Source organism: Nerophis lumbriciformis, linkage group LG34 (genome assembly GCF_033978685.3).
Source record: "Nerophis lumbriciformis linkage group LG34, RoL_Nlum_v2.1, whole genome shotgun sequence".
In the NCBI taxonomy this organism is placed as follows: domain Eukaryota; kingdom Metazoa; phylum Chordata; class Actinopteri; order Syngnathiformes; family Syngnathidae; genus Nerophis; species Nerophis lumbriciformis.
The window spans coordinates 4,295,674-4,319,476 of record NC_084581.2 but is presented as its reverse complement, the minus strand read 5'-3'; the positions used below and the strand labels follow the sequence as shown (position 1 = coordinate 4,319,476).

At 39.8% G+C, this 23,803-nt stretch overlaps 1 protein-coding gene across 2 annotated transcripts in view; it reads right to left on the bottom strand.

Annotated features, from left to right (window-relative positions):
• The window catches only part of pigg (phosphatidylinositol glycan anchor biosynthesis class G (EMM blood group)), a 134,498-nt gene that overhangs the window by 27,546 nt on the left and 83,149 nt on the right, over nucleotides 1-23,803 (bottom strand). For both annotated transcript variants that reach the window (XM_061929798.1, XM_061929797.2), the window contains exons 11-12: nucleotides 18,830-19,139; nucleotides 4,016-4,179 (exon numbers count right to left, since the gene is read on the bottom strand). In XM_061929798.1, the coding sequence (XP_061785782.1) occupies nucleotides 4,016-4,179; nucleotides 18,830-19,139 (474 nt within the window). The remainder of the gene's footprint in view (nucleotides 1-4,015; nucleotides 4,180-18,829; nucleotides 19,140-23,803) is intronic.

Sequence of the window (23,803 nt, the reverse complement as noted above, 5' to 3'; positions counted from 1 at the left end):
TATGGCCTTAAAATATCGCGATATTAAAAAAAGGCCATATCGCCCAGCCCTACATTGAAGACTATTTTTCATCATTTGTTGGCACTAATTAGGGCAGAACCAGCAGTATTTACGATATTGCAATCACGCCTATTCTTGCAAACTCACCTAATCCCTCAGAAAGAGGTGCTTTTTAAACCCAGTGTATCAATTCCTTGGAATCGATTGCCATTTTTTCCAAACAATACCTTTAACGACTCCTGCGGGCGGGAATGACTTCATTACGCAACGTGCATAGTGACGTCAGACAGCAACATTGTTGGTGCCCATGGTGGCAGGAGCGCTCATAAGTCTTTTTACAACAAAAGAATGCAACTGCGCTACTTGTAATAATTGCAAGGCTGCTATATCATCAAAAGGAGGACAAATGAGCAATATGCTAAAACATTTGAACACAAAGCCTGCAATAACTTTACAAAAAACCAAGCTTTATTTTATTTTTTTTCATATACCACAATAATTTTGTACTGTGGCCTTAATATTGTGATAATATCGTACTGTGAGAATTTAAACCATTACACCCCTAATTGGACATTATATCAGTGATTTTAGATGTAAACTAACATAATCCAATATTTTATTCAGAATGATACCTGATACCAGTATCTGATCGGGTAATCTGATCAATTGTTAATAGTATCAAAAATGTTGCTGTTTTTCATTAGTTTTTGCACATTTTTACTGTTGTTCTTCTGTTTGATTTTATTTCTACAATATACTGCGGGCTCCACTAAGGGCACTCCGGGGGTTAAAGTTAAAAGTTAAAGTACCAATGATTGTCACACACACACTAGGTGTGGTGAAATTATCCTCTGCATTTGACCCATCCCCTTGATCACCCCCTGGGAGGTGAGGGGAGCAGTGAGCAGCAGCGGTGGCCACGCCCGTGTATAATTTTGGTGATTTAACCCCCAATTCCAACCCTTGATGCTGAATGCCACGCAGGGAGGTAAATGGGTCCCATTTTTATAGTTTTTGGTATGACTCGGCTGGGGTTTGAACTCACGACCTAACCACAAGGCCACTGAGCAGGTTAGACAGTTGTGTTGCGTTTGAGTGCTGCTGGGACAAATTTGATTGATGAAAATGTGGCTGATTAGCCAAAACGTGTGGGGAAATTGCAGGCATTGAACAAAGTTGCAAGGCCATGCATCATTTGCGGGTATTGATTAAATTTGTGTGAATTGGTGAATTTGCAACCTTGCAAAAATCCTGGAGGGAAAGGTAAGTGCCATTGAACATTTTAAACTACAAATCCATTGTGTCTCCCGAGTTTACAATAACTGTCTAATGACCTTTAATGTCCCAAGATGGATTTATGCAATAAAAACTTTGGGGTATCAGGTTGTAACTAACTTGGGGATAGATTGTAGCAGCAGAGAGAGAAGCATAACAAACATAAAACCACATACAGCATTGTAAACTGTGTGGGGTCAGCAAAATAAAGTAGCTTGTTCTAATATTTCTTTCTGTTTGTTACTACACAAAATCTTTTTGTTGAACCTGAAGTAAATTAGCTCCGAACAAATCGGATTTTTAGAAAGGGAAAAAGTCAACTTAGTTCATTTCGCCTGGAAAGGATTAAGCCCACTAAGAGTGCTTCTTAGACATTTTTGTGATACTTATTCCAAATGCTACCGCAGACATACCAGTGATGGCAACAATGACATTTACAGTACAATACAACACTTGGGAAAACACCATACCATGACTTGGCTGCTCAGAGTACCATGTCTAACATTAACACAATGGTACCCCAGTTTTCTTTAGTAATACGTTCCAAAAGGTTAGACGAAAACCAAATTGTACGCAAAGCGAAGCATTTCTTCCCATAAGAAATAATGTAAATCCAAACAATTGGTTTCAGACAACCAACAATACAAAGATAAACCCCATTTTATAAAGAATAATTATAGTTTCACATGCAGAAAAAAGATGAAACACATATAAAATGGCCTTTTTATACTTTTCTACAAGTTATTTCTTGAATTCAACATTATTTCTCACCTTCTTTATTAAAGTGCTGGCAGTTGCAACTTTTTTAAGTGGTGGATTATTTTGTAAACTACAGCGATTGAGTCACAAATGCGTTAGATTCTTTGTTTATGCACATGGACAAACGGAATAATTTATTACGAGCAATGTTTGACCGTACAATACCCAAAACTGTGTACCTAAAACAGAGCAAAATTTGGTCTTAAATTTTAATCTAAAACTAAATCATACGTAAAGTGTGGCGACTCACCTTCAAAGCAGTAAACCCCTCTCTCTCTCCACATTTCCATATCATCATTAAAGCTAAGGTTTGGAAAATGTTTCATAGTTTTTAGCTTTTATTATAAAAAAATAGGGATGTATACCATTCACATTTCAATCAATACAGATCCAAAACCAATACCTGGGAATTAGAACCAGTACTCAACGGTTGCAATGTTCAGTACTTTTGTGCGTGTTTATGTGTTAATAAATGTTCATTTGTTTAAATATATAATCAAATAAAATACTTAACATTTGATTGAGCAGATAATGATATGATGTGCTGTCCAGTTGTTATGTTTTGTTTTCTTATACTTCTGAGTATCAATTTGTCCTCGGTGTGTTGCCTTAGCCAAAAGCAGTATTTGCTATTTAGTTGAATGTGCCAGTCTTGTTTTTAGTTGAGTCCCAACTCCCTAAAAAGTGCCTATACTGTAAGTATTGTACTTATTACACCCCAGCTGTTCGATTGTAATGTGTGTCTTACTTGTAGTTTTTATTACCAAATTTGGAGGTGTTGAAATTGCCATGTAAAATTTCTAATGCTAATTGGTAGCACGTATATGACATATCCGATGTAAATTAGCATTGAGCTAGCACATTTTGAAAAGTGGAGCCTTACTTTCGAGCGCTTTCTATCACGCTATGTTTTATCAGGCTCTCTGATTTTGTTTTGTTGGCATTGAAAATTGCAACATTACTTTGAGGCTGTCTGCTATAAACACGGTTTACAGGCTAAGAGCTTGAGCCGGTGTCGAGTCTACAACCAGAAGTGACGTTAGGTGTTACAAAAGTATCGAAATATGATAAAATGTATGTTAATCTGGGATAACAACTACTCAGTGGCTTAGTGGTTAGAGCAGGGGTCCCCAAACTACGGGCCGCGGGCCGGATCCGGCCCCCCAGCTTCCAAAATCCGGCCCACGGGAAGTCCCTAGTTGAAAAAAAAAAGGGTTTACATTTTTATTTTTTAAATTTTTATTTATTTATTTTATCTTTCCTTTCTAATCCATTTTATACCGCTTGTTACTCTCGGTGTCTCCTAGCCGCTCAGGCAAATCATATTGTCTAAAAATGAATTTTCCCATCGTGTTGATGAACATCAATGTTAATTGATGTTATATGACAAAACGGATTAACCCGCTGGAATATAAAGACAATGTATATATATATATATTTTAACCCAATGCGGCCCCCCGAGTCAAAAAGTTTGGGGACCCCTGGGTTAGAGTGTCCGCCCTGAGATCGGTAGGTTGTGAGTTCAAACCCCGACCGAGTCATACCAAAGACTATAAAAATGGGACCCATTACCTCCCTGCTTGGCACTCAGCATCAAGGGTTGGAATTGGGGGTTAAATCACCAAAAATGATGCCCGGGCGCGGCACCGCTGCTGCCCACTGCTCCCCTCACCTCCCAGGGGGTGAACAAGGGGATGGGTCAAATGCAGAGGACACATTTCACCACACCTAGTGTGTGTGTGACAATCATTGGTACTTTAACTTTAACTTTAACAATATGCCCCATTGCCCCACGCGACCCTGTGAGGGACAAGCAGTAGCAAATGGATGGATGTATGCATGTACCCGGAAGTACCGATAGAATTCGGTCAGTAACTATTAAAGTACAACATTCCGTACCCATCCGTATATCAACAACCATTAACTTGTTTTTACCCTAGTTACTGTATCTAACACCGTGCTACAGTAATGAGTTACTCACCTGTCTCTCTCTGAGCTGAGGTAACACACGAGGTGACACGCCCAAAGTAGGGGTCCAGCGTACGTACTGAGGGCTGTTAAGAAGATGGCAGGAGCTTCGACGTAGCTGTCCAAACCAACAAACCCCACTGAGATGTCAAGAGTGGAAATGTTGTTGGAATTGCCCTGTAAGAGCACATAAAAAAAATCGCATTTAATATTTTATTTTAACATCATGAAAAAAGCACAAGGATGAGTCATAAGAACAATAAGTGTCTTTGTAGGTCGCATACACATGCTATTTGCAATATAATACTTTGTGCTTCTTTTTACTGGCGGAGGTATGTCATTTACAGTATTCTGTTCTGTTGGGGCGTAATACTTTTACACTTCATGAGTTCAAGTGCTTGGACATTCACACAAGTTTCACTATTCACTAAAACCCCTTAAAAAAAAGCTTTCCAGAGGCAATTCAAGAGTATATTTCAAATTCATTCAAAGGCATGTTTGTTGAAAGGGGCAGCCGAGGACTAAAAAATAAAAAGCCTAACTTGGCACATTATTGACAGACCCGATCTTTACCGGCACCTTTGTCAAGTACAGTTCTTCCTTGCCATTCACGCTTCAAATTTTGCAGCTTCACTCAATCGCGTTTTTTCTAAATATTTTTTATTTAAAAAAAACCTCACGTTTTATTAACTTAAAATAACAAATCTATGGTACTGTACTATATTGCATTGCAGATCATCATAATCGAACAAGTTGCAGTATTTTTACAGGTTAGTGGTTGTGTTTAACAACGGTGTGTGTGAGGGTCTATATTACTGTACAGCAATATTCCCCTTCATGTTTCATGTCTGAGCAAACGTACCAACTCCCTGAGCATTCAGTGGACCGCATGTAAGAAACATCAGACATGCACACTGTGGAACACACCAGCAGTACACCTGTCCGCATTAACATTTAACGATATTGTCTGCATCAAAAGTAGCGTGCAACGTAACATCAAACTCAGTAACGGCCATAAAGTAATTAAATAGATAACTTGGTATTAGAAAAATTTACGGCATTACCGTATTTTTCGGACTATAAGTCGCAGTTTTTTTTTCAAAGTTTGGCCGGGGGTGCGACTTATACTCAGGAGCGACTTAGGTGTGAAATTATTAACACATTACCGTAAAATATCAAATAATATTATTTAGCTCATTCACGTAAGAGACTAGACTAAATTGTTTGGTAAACGTATAGCATGTTCTATATGTTATAGTTATTTGAATGACTCTTACCATAATATGTTACGTTAACATACCAGGCACGTTCTCAGTTGGTTACTTATGCGTCATATAACGCAGTGTTTCTCAACCTTTTTTGAGCCAAGGCACATTTTTTGCGTTGAAAAAATTCGGAGGCACACCACCAGCAGAAATCATTAAAAAACGAAAACACAGTTGACAGTAAAAAGTTATAGTCAATTGTTGGGTATGACTTTAAACCATAACCAAGCGTGCATCAATGTTGCTCTTGTCTCAAAGTAGGTGTACTGTCACCACCTGTCACATCACGCCCTGACTTATTTGGAGTTTTTTGCTGTTTTCCTGTGTGTAGTGTTTTAGTTCTTGTCTTGCGCTCCTAATTTGGTGGCTTTTTCTCTTTTTTTGGTATTTTCCTGTAGCAGTTTCATGTCTTCCTTGACCGCTATTCCCCACACCTGCTTTGTTTTAGCAATCAAGAATATTTCAGTTGTTTTTATCCTTCTTTGTGGGATGTTCGGATGTACATTGTGGACGCCGTCTTTGCTCCACAGTAAGTCTTTGCTGTCGTCCAGCATTCTGTTTTTGTTTACTTTGTAGCCAGTTCAGTTTTAGTTTTCTTCTGCATAGCCTTCCCTAAGCTTCAATGCCTTTTCTTAGGGGCACTCACCTTTTGTTTATTTTTGGTTTAAGCATTGGACACCTTTTTACCTGCACGCTGCCTCCCGCTGTTCCCGACATCTACAACGCAATTAGCTACCGGCTGCCACCTACTGATATGGAAGAGTATTACACGGTTACTCTGCCGAGCTCTAGACAGCAACGACACTAAACAACAACACATAATGTGCAGACTATAATTACTGGTTTGCAAAAAATATTTTTAACCCAAATAAGTGAAACTAGATGATCTCCCACGACACACCAGACTGTATTTCACGGCACACTGGTTGAAAAACACTGATATAACGTACAATTATTCAGCCTGTTGTTCACTATTCTTTATTTATTTTAAATTGCCTTTCAAATGTCTATTCTTGGTGTTGGGTTTTATCAAATAAATTTCCCCCAAAAATGCGACTTATACTCCAGTGCGACTTATATATGTTTTTTTCCCCTCTTTATTATGCATTTTCGGCCGGTGCGACTTATACTCCGAAAAATACGGTAGTAATGCTGTTATTATGTGACAATGTTTTTCTGAACATAGAGGACTGGAGGTAGATTCCAGTACCGACATGTGCAACTCTGTTCAATTCCATGTCCAAGAGGAACAAGTTTAGATGATAATGACGCTTACACTAAAATATTCAACTCTGGAAAAGTAAAGCGCAGACTGGACAGGAAACGAAGACGAGTTATCACCGCAATAATAGGAAGAGCTTTGCACGTCACATTGTAAATCAAACATGGTGGATGCAGGCGAGTGTGTGTCTGCTTGTGTCACTGGTTGTGTATTTATGATGTGACTTCAGTCTAACATAGCAGGATGCACTCTGTGAATATGGGACCAGACTACTCACATTCATGCCGAAGATGCAAAGCAGGAGCATAGTGCCAAAATTCATAACAACCAGCCAAAGAAATGATGGTTTCTTAATACAAAAAAAACAAACATACAGTACGGTGTAATAGTACAGCATTGTCTAGTTTGATACGTACCACTGTATTAAGAGCACAGTTCGGTTCATTTTAGTACATTGCTATTAAGATGCCGAACACTAAGTGCTATATAATGTGATCAAACTATAAAATGCACAATTATAATACAATTATAATAAGTGCAAAAGTGGTGCAACTGTTCTATTTAAATGACGTTTGCAGCAGACGACTTTAGTTAGCGACACCTATTCTGGAAATACAGTATAGAAGCTCGTCCTTGTGTGCAATCTACAATGGAACCTCCTTTTTAGCATGCCAAACGTGCACTGTGGGAAACACGGGCGCTAAATGCAATGGTGCACTGGAATGATCCAAACCCAATAAAATGCAGTGTTGCAGGACGTTTTTTCAGGCGTAGATGTATTGATCCATTTTGCTGTCTGCCGGTCTTCTATTAAATGTTGTTGCTTCTCGAAAAAAGCTACAATTAGCGTGAAGCGTGATTATAACCAAAATGAAAGCTACCATTGTTTGCGTCAATGTGAACTTCCTCTCGCTTTAATTGTCTACATGCTAGCAGCTGTTCAAAATATTTAATTAATATGACTGAAAATTTACTGCATGTTGTACAGTATTCTTACATGTTTAGCAAATTTCCTCAATTTGGTATTAAATTAATATGCAGACTTAAAGCACTATGACCACTGATTACGTGTAAAAACTGCTGTGTTAACATGACCCCAGATCAGTCTAACACAGCACACATAAAAATAATAAAAAACAACTTAAGTTAGTGTAGTGATTTAGACATCAAATGTATTAAGATGCTTATTTGATTACATTACACATACATTTAATAAATGTACACTAACTTCAGAATTACGTCAATATATATATTGTATACATATACATATATATATATATATACTTAACATATAATATCATATATTTTTATAATATAATAATATAATATGTATGAATATGTACACATATATATGTAGAGGCTATATATGTGTGTGTGTGTGTGTATAGTTACTACAACACAGATAGACAGACAACATTCACACTCACATTCACACACTAGGGCCAATTCAGTGTTGCCAATCAACCTATCCCCAGGTGCATGTCTTTGGAGGTGGGAGGAAGCCGGAGTACCCGGAGGTACCCGAGCCCAGAGATAGAACCCAGGACCTTCTTATAGTCAAGCACATGCACTAACCCCTGTACACTGTTCTGAATAATAATGGTTTTAAAAAATAGTGCAACTGGGAATGATGCAATATGTTACTGCATATGTCAGCACCTACATTTTTTGTGAGTTATACGTAAGTTTTTTCGTGGTTTGGATGATATATTATTGCATCTTTTTCTTCTGCATTTGTAAACTTGTGTAACATTTCTAGTTAGTTTGACATTGATATAACACACATCTTGGTCCTTATAAAACATTGCTACTGCAGTTTTGGAGTTCTTTTATATTTTAGGATTTTTTTTAATCATTTATAAGCCAAATAATTATTTATCATTAATTATATTGTAATGTATATCGTTATCACAGGAGGCTGCAAAATATATTGCAATCCGGATTTTAGGCCATATTGCCAATTCCTTGTCTGAAGCTTTGACCTGCTGACCAGGAGGTGTCTCATGAAGACTCTGTATTGCCAGAAGAGAAAGACCACATACATCCACAGAAATCTATTCCAAGGGAAATTCTTAAGATTTACAGTACAGGCATGCGTGTACCCGTACCAAGCAAACAAGTCAACATTCACTATTAGAGGTCAAATAAATATGGAATTGTTTAACTCAAGAACAGCACTTTATCTCCTGTATCACTGTAATGTTCTCAAGTGTTGCGCATCATAGTCAGTCTATAGTTACAATGCAGGCTGGCATACAGTTAAAATGTTTTATAACATGCGTTTTTAGCACCTAAAAAATGCGTATTACAAATGAGCAACATATGCTTCTCTAGAATGTTACTTTTTTCACAAGAAAATTTACTTAGCATAATGGTATCTTTGTTTTTAATTCTGGGCAAAACGTTGCATGTAAAATATTGTCTCATTCCGCACAATGATACGTTCTGCTTGCATGTAATGGGTCGTGGTACATTCAGGTCATTTACAAAACTGGGCGCTATTCCATCCGTCTTGTTTGAGAATGCAGCCAAAGAGTTATGGTTAAAAAAAACCAACGTATTTTATGTTTCGCAGTAAATAGTGTCAGGTTCAAACTCTGATGACATCTATTAAACAAGACAAGAAGCAAATAATTAATCAGAGACAGAATTAAATTTGGCTCAATTTGAGGAGAGACGCCTGGACGCTGTACCCTTGTACCGTGTCTCAGCACGTTCTCCCAAAATAATGCACGCCTCCTTCTTTTATTTGGACTTTCTCTGACCACATGGCAACAGCTGTTTCTAAGGGACGAGGGTCGTAAACAGTTCACAGAAAAGGTAGGTTGAAAAAAGAGGTCGTAAAACAGATCAAAAAGAGGTTCGTAAAACAGTTCAAAAGAGGTTCGCAAAACATTTGAAAAAGAGGTCGTCTGGAACTTGGGCAGATTCTGCCTTCTCTCCGCTTTGTAGTCCTTGGGTTAAAACCAGTGACGTGCGGTCACTGGAGGTAGGTGAGGTGGAGCCTCACCTGCCATCACGGAAAGAAAAAAAATGTAAAAAGAAAAAAAAAAAATTAAAATTGTTATATGTATCCAGTGTTTATACTATAACGTTATTTTCCATTTAACTTCACCAGTTTTAGATTATTTTTATTCAAAATCGCTGAATTTTCACATTTGCCGTTTAAATACTGAGAAGAGATGGTGCGGTGATCACCAGCCAGTTGAGGCACGTCACTGCGTTGTGCCTCAACATGGATTGCGCAATGACTCGGCTAACTGCTGGCCTGCTGTGCAGTGAGACCGTATTGCTATATGAATTATATTATACATTTCCATAGTTTAGTTAGCTGAGGTATATAATGTACAGTGTATTTTGTCAACAACTGTATGTGTGTAACATATTTCTTGTGCTGAGCAATCATAAAACTGCTGCGAAGACGCACTGTGTGAGGCTCGCAGTAATCCCGCCTCCTGGTGCCGGTTAATGCACCTCCGCCGCACACTGCACCCCCCGACGGGAGCGCCACACCAACCAAATCCCACACCCAAACCCTCCACGTGCAAGACCGAATCCACCCAAAAAAAGTCACTTAACAAGAATCCAAAAAGTGCAAAAACAACAATGCTCGCGCCGGAGGAGCCGTGAACGACTGCAGGGACACAACATTAGGTACACCTGCAGACTGCAGTACGGATTTCATATGTCATTCATTCACAACTCCTCCAACACGAACACCACTGTTCCCGCACTTATAAGTAAAGGTAAGACCATAATAACGGGTTTTTTTTATTACCGTATTTTCCGCACTATAAGGCGCACCGGATTATTAGCCGCACCTTCTATGAATTACATATTTCATAATTTTGTCCACCAATAAGCCGCCCCGGACTATAAGCCGCGCCTACGCTGCGCTAAAGTGAATGTCAAAAAAACGCTGCGCTAAAGTGAATGTCAAAAAAACAGTCAGATAGTTCAGTCAAACTTTAATAATATATTGAAAACCAGCGTTCTAACAACTCTGTCCCAAAATGTACGCAAATGTGCAATCACAAACATAGTAAAATTCAAAATGGTGTAGAGCAATAAATAGCAACATAATGTTGCTCGAACGTTAATGTCACAACACACAAAATAAACATAGCGCTCACCTTCTGAAGTTATTCTTCATTCGTAAATCCTTCGAATTCTTCGTCTTCGGTGTCCGAATTGAAAAGTTGCGCAAGCGTGGGATCCAAAAATGGCCGGCTCCGCCTCGTCGAAGTCATCGGATTCAGTGTCGCTGTTGTTGTGCAGCAGTTCTGTGAATCCTGCCTTCCGGAAAGCTCGGACCACAGTTGTGACCGAAACTATCTGCCCAGGCATTTACGATCCACTGGCAGATGTTGGCGTATGTCGACCGGCGCTATCTGCCCGTCTTAGTGAAGGTGTGTTCGCCTTCGGAGCTGTGTGAAAAAAGCCACCCGGCCTCTTCGCGTAAACTTCCCTTAACCACTCGCTCATCTTTTCTTCATCCATCCATCCCTTCGAGTTAGCTTTTATGATGACGCCGGCTGGAAAGGTCTCTTTTGGCAAGGTCTTCCTTTTGAATATCATCATGGGTGGAAGTTAGCATGGCAAGCTAGAACCACAGTGAAGGATGACTTCTCATTCCCTGTGGTGCGAATATTCACCGTACGTGCTCCCGTTCCACAGTGCGGTTCACAGGAATATCAGCTGTGAAATACGGTAGTAATCCGTGTGCGGATGGAGAGATTGCGTCTTTTTATGAACCGGATCGCTTAGTAGGAGCCATTTTGTGGTCTTTACAGATGTAAACAGGAAATGAAACGTACGGTGATATCCGCGCGTTTTTTCTTCTTCTTCCGGGGGCGGGTGAAGCGCTTCCTGTTCTATGGGGGCGGGTGCTTTCCTTGGTTGTTGCTTGCGTAGAAGAAGAAGCGCTTCCTGTTCTACCGGGAAAAAAGATGGCGGCTGTTTACCGAAGTTGCGAGACCGAAACTTTATGAAAATGAATCGTAATAAAGCGCACCGGGTTATAAGGCGCACTGTCAGCTTTTGAGAAAAATTGTGGTTTTTAGGTGCGCCTTATAGTGCGGAAAATACGGTAAATGTGCTTTTTTGTGTGCTACAGTTTGTATGTGTAAAGTTAAAGTTAAGTTAAAGTACCAATGATTTTCACACACACACTAGGTGTGGTGAAATTTGTCATCTGCATTTGACCCATCCCCTTGCTCACCCCCTGGGATGTGAGGGGAGCAGTGGGCAGCAGCGGCGCCGCGCCCGGGAATAATTTTTGGTGATTTAACCCCCAATTCCAACCCTTGATGCTGAGTGCCAAGCAGGGAAGAATGCTGGTATGAGCTTTTAAACATAACCCGTTAACTGCTGCCAATCAAATGGTGAATAAGATACTCTTTAGGGTTCATATGTTTGTAAATCTGACTGTGATGAAGTCAGTGCCTCACCAGCCATGAACCTCACCGCACGTCACTGGTTAAAACAATATCTTTCTGTTGATTACAATACATGAAAGAAAACAGAAACCCCTTCATGTTGCTTTCCATCCTACACAGTGGAGTTTTACAAGCCTTGTTGGTAGGTTCAAAGACATGTTTTTGCTTCTCGCTGGGAAGTCATTGAAACACAAAGTTTTTGTGATAACTTAGATAAAATTATTCTAACAAATAGTAAGTGTTTAAGATGCGTATGTTAAGATACACTGTATGTTTGTTGGTGTGAATTGCGCGGCTCAGTTGGTAGAGCGACCGTGCCAGAAACTTAAGGATTCTAGGTTCGATCCCCGCTTCCGCCGTCCTAGTCACTGCCAATGTGTCCTTGGGCAAGACACTTTACCCACCTATGTCCATTGCCACCGACACTGGTTTAAATGTATCTTAAAGATGTAGATTATGGGTTTAACTATGTCAAGCAACTTGAGTCTCTAGAGAAAAGCGCTGTAAAAATATAATTCACTTCACTTTGAAGGTAATTTACATTTCCATTCTTGTTGCCCCTTGCACCATCTTGCCACGTTTCTTTAAGGGGTCTTAGTCGCATTGTTTCACGCTGCTTAGCGAAAACAATGTAGTACAACACATCAACATAATCGTAATAGTTTTTCATTAAAAAAACGACCCCTTTGTATCTTAGGTTTTATGCAGTTGAGGTCGACATAAGAGAGCACTTTAGTAATAAGAACCTAGTGGATCAGAACCTGATGAGTTGTCAACAAAAACAGGGTCAACTTTGTGAAATATTAGGGAGGTACTGGATATTTGCTAGCAACATTTGTACATGTGTGAGCACTGTGCAATTGCACATGAACACTCCAAAAATATCCATAAACCACAGTCACATAAAGTGCATCACTTGAACAAAACCCAACTATTTCATGACCAGAAGGCTCCACTAATGACACACTCTTGTCACAATCTAATGGCCCTGAAATATATTTCGTAGCCTGAATATTGTTATGTGTATCCAAACAATTGTGATGGTGTTAAGTGTGAGTCACTGTTTGCCCACTTTTCACATCATTGTGGTGATTCATATTTTTCTGCGACTGTTACTCAGTTGCTCAGAATTCATCCTTGACTTGTCCTTAATAAAGATTTGTACAAACAGGCTCTTTTCTGAAAAACAAACACATCTTTGCTGCCTTTTTGACTATCTGGTTTAATTGCAAGAATGCACAAATGTTCATTAATTAAAATGATCAAGAGAGTTTAGTCATCATGATGTAAGGTAAATGCTTTCTATAATATTTACAACAATCTTCCTGTGGTTTTGTGTGCAGCCACTAAAAAAGGGATGAAAAAAATAAGAAATAAATGATGTACAAAATAAGCAGCTTGCTAAACACTATCATGAATTGAACACACAACGTAAAAAAAAAAGAGTATGTTATGTTAATATGTTACCTAGAGGCAGTCCAGGTGAAAACACTCTGGCCCCATTTACACTGCACACAGAATCCGATTTTTTTTGCCCTCAAGTGACACAGATCTCATTTTTTTGGCCAGTCTTAACGCTCCAGAGTGCTTCAAATCTGATCTTTTCGCATGAGATTGAGGCCACATCAGGAGGTAGCATACTTGCCAACCCTCCCATTTTTTCCGGGAGACTCCCGAATTTCAGTGCCCCTCCCGAAAATCTACCGGGGCAACCATTCTCCCGAATTTCTCCCGGACAACAATATTAAAGGCGTGCCGTGATGGCACTGCCTTTAGCGTCCTCTACAACCTGTCGACACATCCGCTTTTTCACCATACAAACAGCGTGCCAGCCCAGTCACATGTTGTGTGCGGCTTCTGCATACACATGCAAGTGACTGCAAGACATACTTGATCAACAGCCATACAGGTCACACTGAGGGTGGCCGTATAAACAACTTTAACACTTTTACAAATATGCGCCACACTGTGAACCCACAGCAAACAAGAATGACAAACACATTTCGGGAGAACATCCGCACCGTAACACAACATATACACAACAGAACAAATACCCAGAATCCCTTGCATCCCTTACTCTTCCGGGCTACAATATACACCCCCGCTACCACCAAACCCCCCAATCTCCCGAATTCGAAGGTCTCAAGGTTGGCAAGTATGGGAGGTAGCCAAATCCGATTGGAATCTGATCTTTTCAAATGTGACTTCAGTCTAAACGCAATGCGACCGGTATGTGATTTTTTCGTCAGCTTTGGGCAGGCTATGTCACTTGTAGGCGCCGGGAAAGACGCAGTCGCCAGCGAAAGTGGATATTTCATCACAGCATCCGGTTTTGGTGAGCAAAGTCTAATAAAGACAAAGTTTCGGTGCATCACTTGTCAATAGTGTGCAAATAATAGGCAACATGTAACATATAAATATATACATATATATATATTTTGATTCTGAAAAAATAGCACATTTTGAAAGACCGGAATTGGCACTGTGGCGCATTTGCTTAAATGTGAGTTGAAAAATAAAGCTCTTGTAGATCCACGCTGATGTCTACTTAACAGCTATTATAAGATTAGAACCCTCCCAAATATATTACGCTATATACATCCATTCATACATTATATTACTTTAATTTATTTTCTCGTTAAAAAACACAAATTTTTAAGGTGTAGCGACTTTTATTTTATTTTGTAGTAGTAGCGACTTCCTCCTGGTCAACTTCCTTTGTTTTAATTTTATCGACGTGCGCATGCAAGTGACGTTGAGGTCACATTGTGGCCACGTGCACGTTTACACTGGAGTCTGATAAAAATCAAATTTTACTTGCAATGTAAACAGTCAGCTGGAAGAAATATGATTTTTTTTTTTTAATTGAGTAATTGACTGCTTGTTTCCCCACCAAGTGTTTGAGCCAGTAACGTGTCTGCAACAGGACTTGACTAAAGTTAGACATCCCTTAGTGATAGACGATTCCATACACATCTAGATACATGTGTTATGATCCATCCATCTATCCATTGTCTACCGCTTGTTCTTTTCAGGGCCTTGGGGGGTGCTAGAGATGTGTTATGATATGATTAAAAAACTATGTGTATATACAATCATGTGTGCTTACGGACTGTATCCCTGCAGACTGTATTGATCTATATTGATATATAATGTAGGAACCAGAAATATTAATAACAGAAAGAAACAACCCTTTTGTGCGAATGAGTGTGAGTGAGTGTAAATGGGGGAGGGAGGTTTTTTGGGTCGGTGCACTAATTGTAAGTGTATCTTGTGTTTTTTATGTTGATTTAATAAAAAAATTAAAAATTAAATTAAATTAAAAATTATTATTTTTGTATTTCTTGTGCGGCCCGGTACCAATCGATCTACGGACCGGTACCGGGCCACGGCCCGGTGGTTGGGGACCACTGATCTAAACGACAACATTTACATGAACATTTGGATAAGCTGTTGATGGTGTGTTTGACATAGAATCAGCTGAAACGAGATACTGTGTACCCCCCAAAGTACATTATTATTACATTACTTCATAAAACTACTGTAGTTTGTACTACATTCTATTGTATTGTTTTATGCAATATTTATTATCTACAAGTTTGTTTTTCTTTTTAAAAGGCATGATGTCACAGTAAAATTGTGATGTTTTGGTAGGCAAGCACTAATTAATTTGATTTTAATTTATTTCAAAGGGCATTTCACGATACACTTTTTTTTTGAGGTCCAGGCTGCATCACAGCACCTATCAAAGTCGTATCTCGAGGTACCACTGTTGCTGTATGAACAAAAAAGGTCTTTATAGATGTACATTTATGAATATCAGAAAGGCTACAGTAAGTGTAAAACGTATGTGGTCCATTATTTCCGTCAATCCATTCTCTCCTTATGACGAACAAAGGAGTTTAGGATGAAAACAGTAAGTGCGCTCCAGAAAAAGGCTATAAATGTGCACTTAACTGGAATTCTAACAAAAGACTGACAGTTCACTTCAGGCTGATTTCAATCACAAGTTATTCAATCCGCTATTAATTTTATTAATATGATTTTTTTAATCCAAACTCGGATTAAGATGTCATTTACTAGATTTACTCATGTTATTTTTTGCCTGAAGTCGGCCTAGGATTACAACTGGCTGTCAATTATACAAGATAATGGTCTTAAAAAAATGTTTTAGGTTGCCTGCCGGTTCCAGCCTGGGCTGCCTTACTGGATCGGTTGGGCCTGGGGCCGTGGATTTTGGGCACCGGGGAAGGTCCACACTGGCCTGGGTCTTTGAATTAGAGATCAATCTAACCTGGTGGTTTGATTGTTCATGGACCTCTTCCCGGAGGGTGGCTGGCTGCCTGGTGGGGTCTGCTCGTGGCGCCCTTCTGGGGGCAAGGGTGAGCTCTCGGGTGGAGTGACCCTGCCTGCTAAGGTGGGGCGTGTGGTTGGGCGGGCAGAGTTCCTGTGCTCTCTCCTCTCCTTATTTACCCCCACCATACTACTACTCGCACAACTATAGGCCCTTTTCCACCAAAAGTTCCAACCAACTTTTGGTTCCTGGAACTAAAGGTTCCAGTAGAAGTATGTGTCAGCGTTCAACTGCACACCCTGCCCCCGAAAAGGTTCCTTGCCAAGAGGAACTCTGAAAGAAGTAAAAGTACCCAGGTAGTTTTCACAGTGGAAAACGACCTATTGGGACCTTGAGAGGCAAGCAGCACGGTTGGGATGTGACCGATATAACATGGGGACAATGAAATGCCCCCTTTGCCTGTCATCCCGCAAACAAAGGCCTGCTCGGTGCTGCGTGTGTTGGCCTGTATTTGGGGGCTACCTTTCGGCGGGGGGCCTTCTTGCCGTCCACTGCCTGTCCCTGGATGGGCGTCTCCACGTTCATTCCCATGTTCTCTGACCAAGTACTAGAACTGGAAGCATGTCTAGAGGTGGCGTGGCTCAGATGATAGCACAGACATCCACAAACTTGAGAGAGTTCCTGGTGCGAATACAGCTTCCGCCACCCGAGTCACTGCCATTGTGTCCTTGGGCAAGACACTTCATCCATCTTGGAGCAGTCCACACTGGTGTATGAATGTGAATGAATGTTTGGTGGTGGTCGGAGAAGCCATAGGCACCAATTGGCTGTCTAGGTAATCAATAAGGTCAACCAACGAACGAGATTTCTCTATAGAATCTCCTCTCTGGTCAACAAAAGCACCATGAAGATTCTGGCGGGAACTCTCGTTCAACCCATTTTCGATTACGCATGCACCTCCTGGTACCCTAGCACCTCCAAAACCCTCAAATCTAGACTCCAAACATCCCAGAACAAGCTTGTCAGATTACTTCTAGACCTCCACCCCAGATCACACCTCACTCCTACCCACTTCTCCAAAGTGGGCTGGCTCAGGGTGGAGGACAGAGTAAAACAACTTGCACTGAGCCTAGTCTATAAAATCCGCTACACCTCCCTGATACCGAAGTACATGTCAAACTACTTCCTTAACGTAAATGACCGCCATAACCACAACACCAGGGGGGGCTCCACTAACCACGTTAAACCCAGATTCTGATCTAACAAAGGTCTTAACACATTCTCTTTCTATGCCACATCAATGTGGAATGCACTCCCAACAGGTATAAAAGAAAGGGCATCTCTATCCTCCTTCAAAACCGCACTAAAAGAACACCTCCAGGCAACTTCAACCCTAAACTAACACCCTCCCTTCCTCCTCGGATTGTAAATAATCAAATGTAAACAATCAAATGTACCGGTAGTCACTTTTTGTTATAATTTCTGATCTCTCTCTCTCTCTGTGTCCACTACTTGCTGTACATATGTACCAAGTCAGACCTACACTGTTCCAATGTCAATTTCTCTGATGATGCAATTGTTGATGACTGAAGTGTTGATACCAACCAAACTTAACCCCTCCCCCCCTCCATATCCCACACCCCGGATTGTAAATAATGTAAATAATTCAATTTATATACTGTGATGATTATCTTGTGTGATGACTGTATTATGAAAATAGTATATATCTGTATCATGAATCAGTGGACCTCGACTTAAACAAGTTGAAAAGCCTATTCGGGTGTTACCATTTAGTGGTCAATTGTACGGAATATGTACTTCACTGTGCAATCTACTAATAAAAGTTTCAATCAATCAATCAAAAAAAACCCAGGGCAGCAGATGGTGGTAAGCTACAAATGTAGTTTACCACCATTTTGTGTAAATCTGGAATGAATGGATGATGGGTTCTCAGTGTCATGTGCTTTGAGTCACGAGAAAAGAGTGCTATATAAATCTAATCCATCATCAATATATCTGACCGAAACAGGACCACACTATTGGGCAAGAAAGTAGAAGCTAGCAATAAGCAACCACATTCCACGATTAGTTCCCTGCTACTTCTGCACTCGATGCTTATCTGCCCCCCCCAGCTCTACACAAATAGGCAATGAAATGGATGTTGCTGCCTTTTACCCCCTCTATCTACAGATGTGACCGTTGCTATTCTCGATCATTGTTTTCCTCTTTGTCTGTCCCCTCTTGAACCATGTACCGTTGGATAGCTTAAAAAACAAAACTGCAAGAAAACTTGAACTGAAGGAGTATATCACACTCATCTGCCCTGGCAAAATAAACATACTGTCTATCTGTACTGCATGATTAAGTAGACTGACAAGACAGGTAAAAAAAAAAAAAGATTTGGTGTGAGACCAACACAATACCAAACTCTCAGAGGAAAGAGCGTATGAGTGGAAAAAGTAAATAATGTATAAAGATTTTGCCAATGCCACTGAAATACACGGAAATAAATCCTATATGATTAAATATTACTCTCACACGGACCAGGCCTTTTGTAGGCAATGTTTCTGTAAAACTTCGTAGCACAGATGACCTTTTTATTGCTTACCTGAAAGAAAAAGAAGGCCTGGCCGAACCAGTAGTGCATGATGGTGGTCTGTGCCGCATCGTAGTGGAGCTTCTTCCAAATGAACTGAGCCATCAGCGTTTGGACCAGGAGGCAGCAGCACAGCACTGGCAGGTTGTGAGCACGGAACAACAGTGACACCAACAAGACCAGGCCACTGTAAATCTCCCACAATCCTCTGTTCTTCAGTTTGGAATCAGCTGTGATGATTTGGGATCGCAGCAAGTCCTTTGTTCCCGTGAAGAGGATACCCAAAACGAACACATATACGAAGCGTGCTTCCACAGTGCCCCTGAAAGAGAAAGACTTTGTCATTCCTGATAGCATGTCAACAAGAACGATTGTAATGGTTTCTTCTTCAGGGAATTTTGTTCAGAGTGAATGGAATTTGTGGTATCACATCAATACCAAAATCTACTTGTGTGAGTATTAAAAAAAAAAAAAAAGAAGTACATGTGCGAATACATATTTTAATCCTTTAATTTGCATTTTGCTCTTAAAACAAATCAATCCAAAGTTGATCAAACTAGAGTAAAGTTTGTATAGCATGTTCAAAATAAACTTAAACCATAACCAATTGGACAAGTGTTTGACATGGAAGTGTCACTGATCACTTTATGTGTGCTGCAGAGCTGTGTGTGTGTGTGTGCCCCGCCCCCTCCTGTGATTTACTAACTGTGTGGGCAATTAAAAAGTGGTGCAAATGAGGATTTTGCATGTACTATCTGGCGGATCACCATCGAGACACTCATTTACTGCACATCCATGTTACTCCTACCTGTGGTGTTTTTGCTATATTTTCAAACATGCAGTAGACATCTACCCCTTTTAGAAGCACCAACACAGTCACAGGTGACATCGGCACACCTTTGTTTATTTTCTTTTTACTGTCCAAGGTGCATGGGCTGCACTTATTCTGCTTAAAACGCAAACATGCATACTTCAAGAAGTTTTTTTCATATTTAAAATATTTCAATAATGTACTGTTTATTATGTGAGAAAAAAACGAACATCATTTAAAAATGACTAAATGACACCAAAACGCATCAATTGAATTTGTTTTAATCAGCCCCTTAAGTCCTCTAGCAGCTATACAATTATGTAGCTGAATAGAATATATGTCTAGTACTTTTTATTTCTGGCTGTCCAAAATGTTGACATACACACACGTAGGACAGGGGATATTTGTCTGCCCATGGTCTGTCTTTTCAGCGGCGGCACCGATCCTGCAGTCCTGTGTGGAACTGTCAGTTTACATGTCCTTCTGACACGAGTGGTTGGCAAAAACTAAACCCTGTTAACTGTTGTGACTGTGCATATAACGGAATAAAGACTGCAGTTCATCAAGACAAAGTGAACTTATTTTTAATTGTTTTCACAACTGTAGAATGCTGCACTCTAAAGTTGTGCAGCTTTAACTTTAGCGGGTGTTATTGATTGGGATTACTTGTCACATATGTGCGAGTCCCTACGCATGAGCCTTGTGACGCTTGGCGGCAAGACTTGTGCAACGTTCTGCATATTGCGCTCTGTGCTGAGTGAATCAAGTGAATCGTGTGTAAGCTTCTGCACATGCGCTCTGTGCTGAGTGAATCAAGTAGGAGCGAGCCTTAGCATGCAGTAACCCCGTGCAAGCTTTTGCTCATGTGTTTTGTGATGAGTGAATCAAGTGAATTGATTCACCTTGGTGATTGACTCACAGGTACCCCAGTCAGTAAAATAATCACAATTACCATCCCTGTAGTAGTTGTCAGGGGCCGCAGATGCCTGGTGTGACATCATAGGACAACTGGAAAAGCTAAACATTTATCCGCGCTAAAAGGACATAAGCGCCCCCAAGTGTACGGGAGGCACACGACGTATGGCCAATCGTCACATTAGAGAGTCTACTGGGACTTTACAGGTAGGTGTGAAAATACAAAAAAACTTACTATTTGACAAATCAGACTAATTTAATAAATGATAAATGATGATTTATAGACTAATTTAGTACATGGAAACATAGTCACTGTGTGCAGGTAGAACCCCCCCGGCCCTTATAGTGACCGACAGTAATGTCACGTGACACATACCTTTGTTCTGTCAATACACACTCACATACACACCACGTGACCTGGTATACATATTTTTGGCTCTGACAATGCACATACTATTGTTCTTGAGGTACTCATTGGGCTAAATCGGGGTCCTCCGTTACTAAATTTCATGCCATCTCATATGTGCTGGTATGACAATAAAGTTCCTTAAGTCCTTGAATTTTGCCCATAGTCGACTGATCAGTTTACTATGGGCAATATCTAATGAATCCACTATTAAAATCAATCAATCAATTAATGTCTACTTATGTAGCCCTAAATAACTAATGTCTCAAAGGGCTGCACAAGCTACAACGACATCCTCGGCTCAGATCCCACATCAGGGCAAGAAAAAAACTCAACCCAATGGGATGACAATGAGAAACCTTGGAAGGGACCGCAGATGTGGAACCCCCCTCTGGGCGACCGGTGCTATGGACGTCGAGTGGATCTAGCATAATATTGTGAGAGTCCAGTCCATAGTGGGGCCAGCAGGAGATCATCTTGAGTGGAGACAAGTCAGCAGCGCAGAGACGTCCCCAACTGATGCACAGATAAGTGGTCCTCCCCGGGTCCCAACTTTGAACAGCTATCCTTAGTAGAAGACAGCCCTACTGGCTACTACTATATGTTAAGTTAAAAAATAGTCCAGTAAAAAAAAAAAAGGAATAACATATATCATGTTTTGTAAACAATAACAAATATAATACAATGTGTAGAGTATATAGTGCAGTCAACACAGCTGTGTTTACTGCACAATCAATTATAACATACTAAGTTGTGAAAATGGAATACAATCACAACATTCATTCTTTTCACGTCACAATCACTTATTCATGATTCACGGTGTTCCTCCCAGACTGAGTTGAGATAAAATCAATAATTCAAATCAAGAGACAGAATGAATGGCCTAAAGGAAACACACTTCAGGTCTTACTATCTGTTACACTCTTGTGTGAGCAGACTTATGTTCAGTTATGACAACACACAGACACACACAAAAAACATCATTGTTCCGTTAAAACCGAGACTTCAAAGTAAAGATATAGTATTTTGCAAACATACAAGAAATATCAAGTCCTGGGGTTTGAGAATAGGCAAGTTGCTATGCATGGCTAATGTGCTCTTGGAGTTTTCTGCCCAAATTAATTATGCTCCTAATTAGTAAAAACATTAGTAGAAGTAACTTATTAAAATCTCACATTAGAAAAAAAGTTAACCTTAGAGAAAATCTGCATTTTAGCTTAAGAAAACAGAATTTCTGGAGATCTATTAAGTTTCGATCTAACATAAATAAATAATGGAATACAATTACAACCAAGAGCTGCATTTGAATATAAGGAGTACTAACAACTGATTGTGCATGCTTAAAAATATAATTGGCAATCCAGGAATCTGCATTTAATTTATATGCTATCATACCTGCCCAGAAAATGGTACCTTTACAATAAATGCTTTTGACAATAATAAACTGTTGCTTACTATTTCAAAACCGACTGAGTAAAAATAAAGACCACTGGGCGTTAAAGGCACTGAATGTAGCTAGTGCTTGCATTTTCAATGTATTGCTTGGAGGCAACAAGGCTATTTGTATTCTCAGAATAGCACTGCATGAACATTTGACCAAGATGAAAGGGCTTCATATAAGTTTAGGTATGAATGTACATAACCAACAAAGGCGAAGTGAAGTGAATTATATTTATATAGCGCTTTTTTCTAGTGATTTTAAACGCTTTACATAGTGAAACCCAATACCTAAGTTACATTTAAACCAAGCTGTTACAACAATAGTTATGGACGTAACTGGACTTTTAAAGGAAACAGATGAAAGCACCACAAGCTGCTCTACATGATTGAGAACATAATTTCTACAAACCAAATGCCCAAAGTTTTTAGATATTTGTTGAATGATTAGAAATATCAATAAGGAGAGATGGTTAAGAGCTTAAATGCTGCTGTAAACATAGTGGTACCTTGGGATACGAGTGCCCAAGCTTTTTAGCTTTTCGGGATTTGAGCGATCTCTCGGCTAATTGTTATGCTTTGGATTACAAACAAAAATAAAGTTAAGAGCCTCCATAAAATTCGACCAAAATATCCCGTCTTACTCGCTAGCATTTAGCTCATAGCTAGAGATCGAAGTAACTTGAGAAGGAAGAAAGTAAGTGTGAAGCACAGTGCTAAGAAGAAGTGGATGATATTCGTTGAATTAAAGAAATAAATCATTAAGAGCTGACCGAGTGTGTAGTTAGCTAACTCGGTGAAGCAGTTGGAGTTTAGCACTGCAAGTCTGCAGCACACCGATGCAGAATAAGTTGATAACGCCATTCAAGAGTGTTAAAATAATATCTAAACAATGGACATTTATCCACGAAACAATTTAAAAGCTGCGGATGGTGGGTTTGACAGAGAAGGAGATACTGTATAAGTCCACTCTCCAAGGTAAATACTGCACATTATTATTATATTTGATAAAACTAATGTAGTTGTTTGTACTACATTGAATTGCATTGTTTTTCATACAATATTTTGTATCTAAAAGTTTGTTCTTCTTTCTAAAATACACATAACACGCTAAAAAGGTGCTTCCAAAACGGAATAATTATATTTGTATTCATTTCAGTGGGGAACATTGTGTTGAGTACGAGTATTTTGGGTTACAGGCGCCGACTTAGGGCTGGGCGATATATCGAATATACTCGATGTATTGCGGGTTTGTAGAAAATTACTATTTCGTGAGTATTCGAGTATATGTTCTCATGCAGTTGCTTTTAGCTGCGGCATTACAGTACAGGCTTTTCTCACTCTTTATTGTCTCTCCTTCGCACAGAGAGATAAAATAAGCGCACCTTGTTACATACGTCACATATTGTCGCGCGTG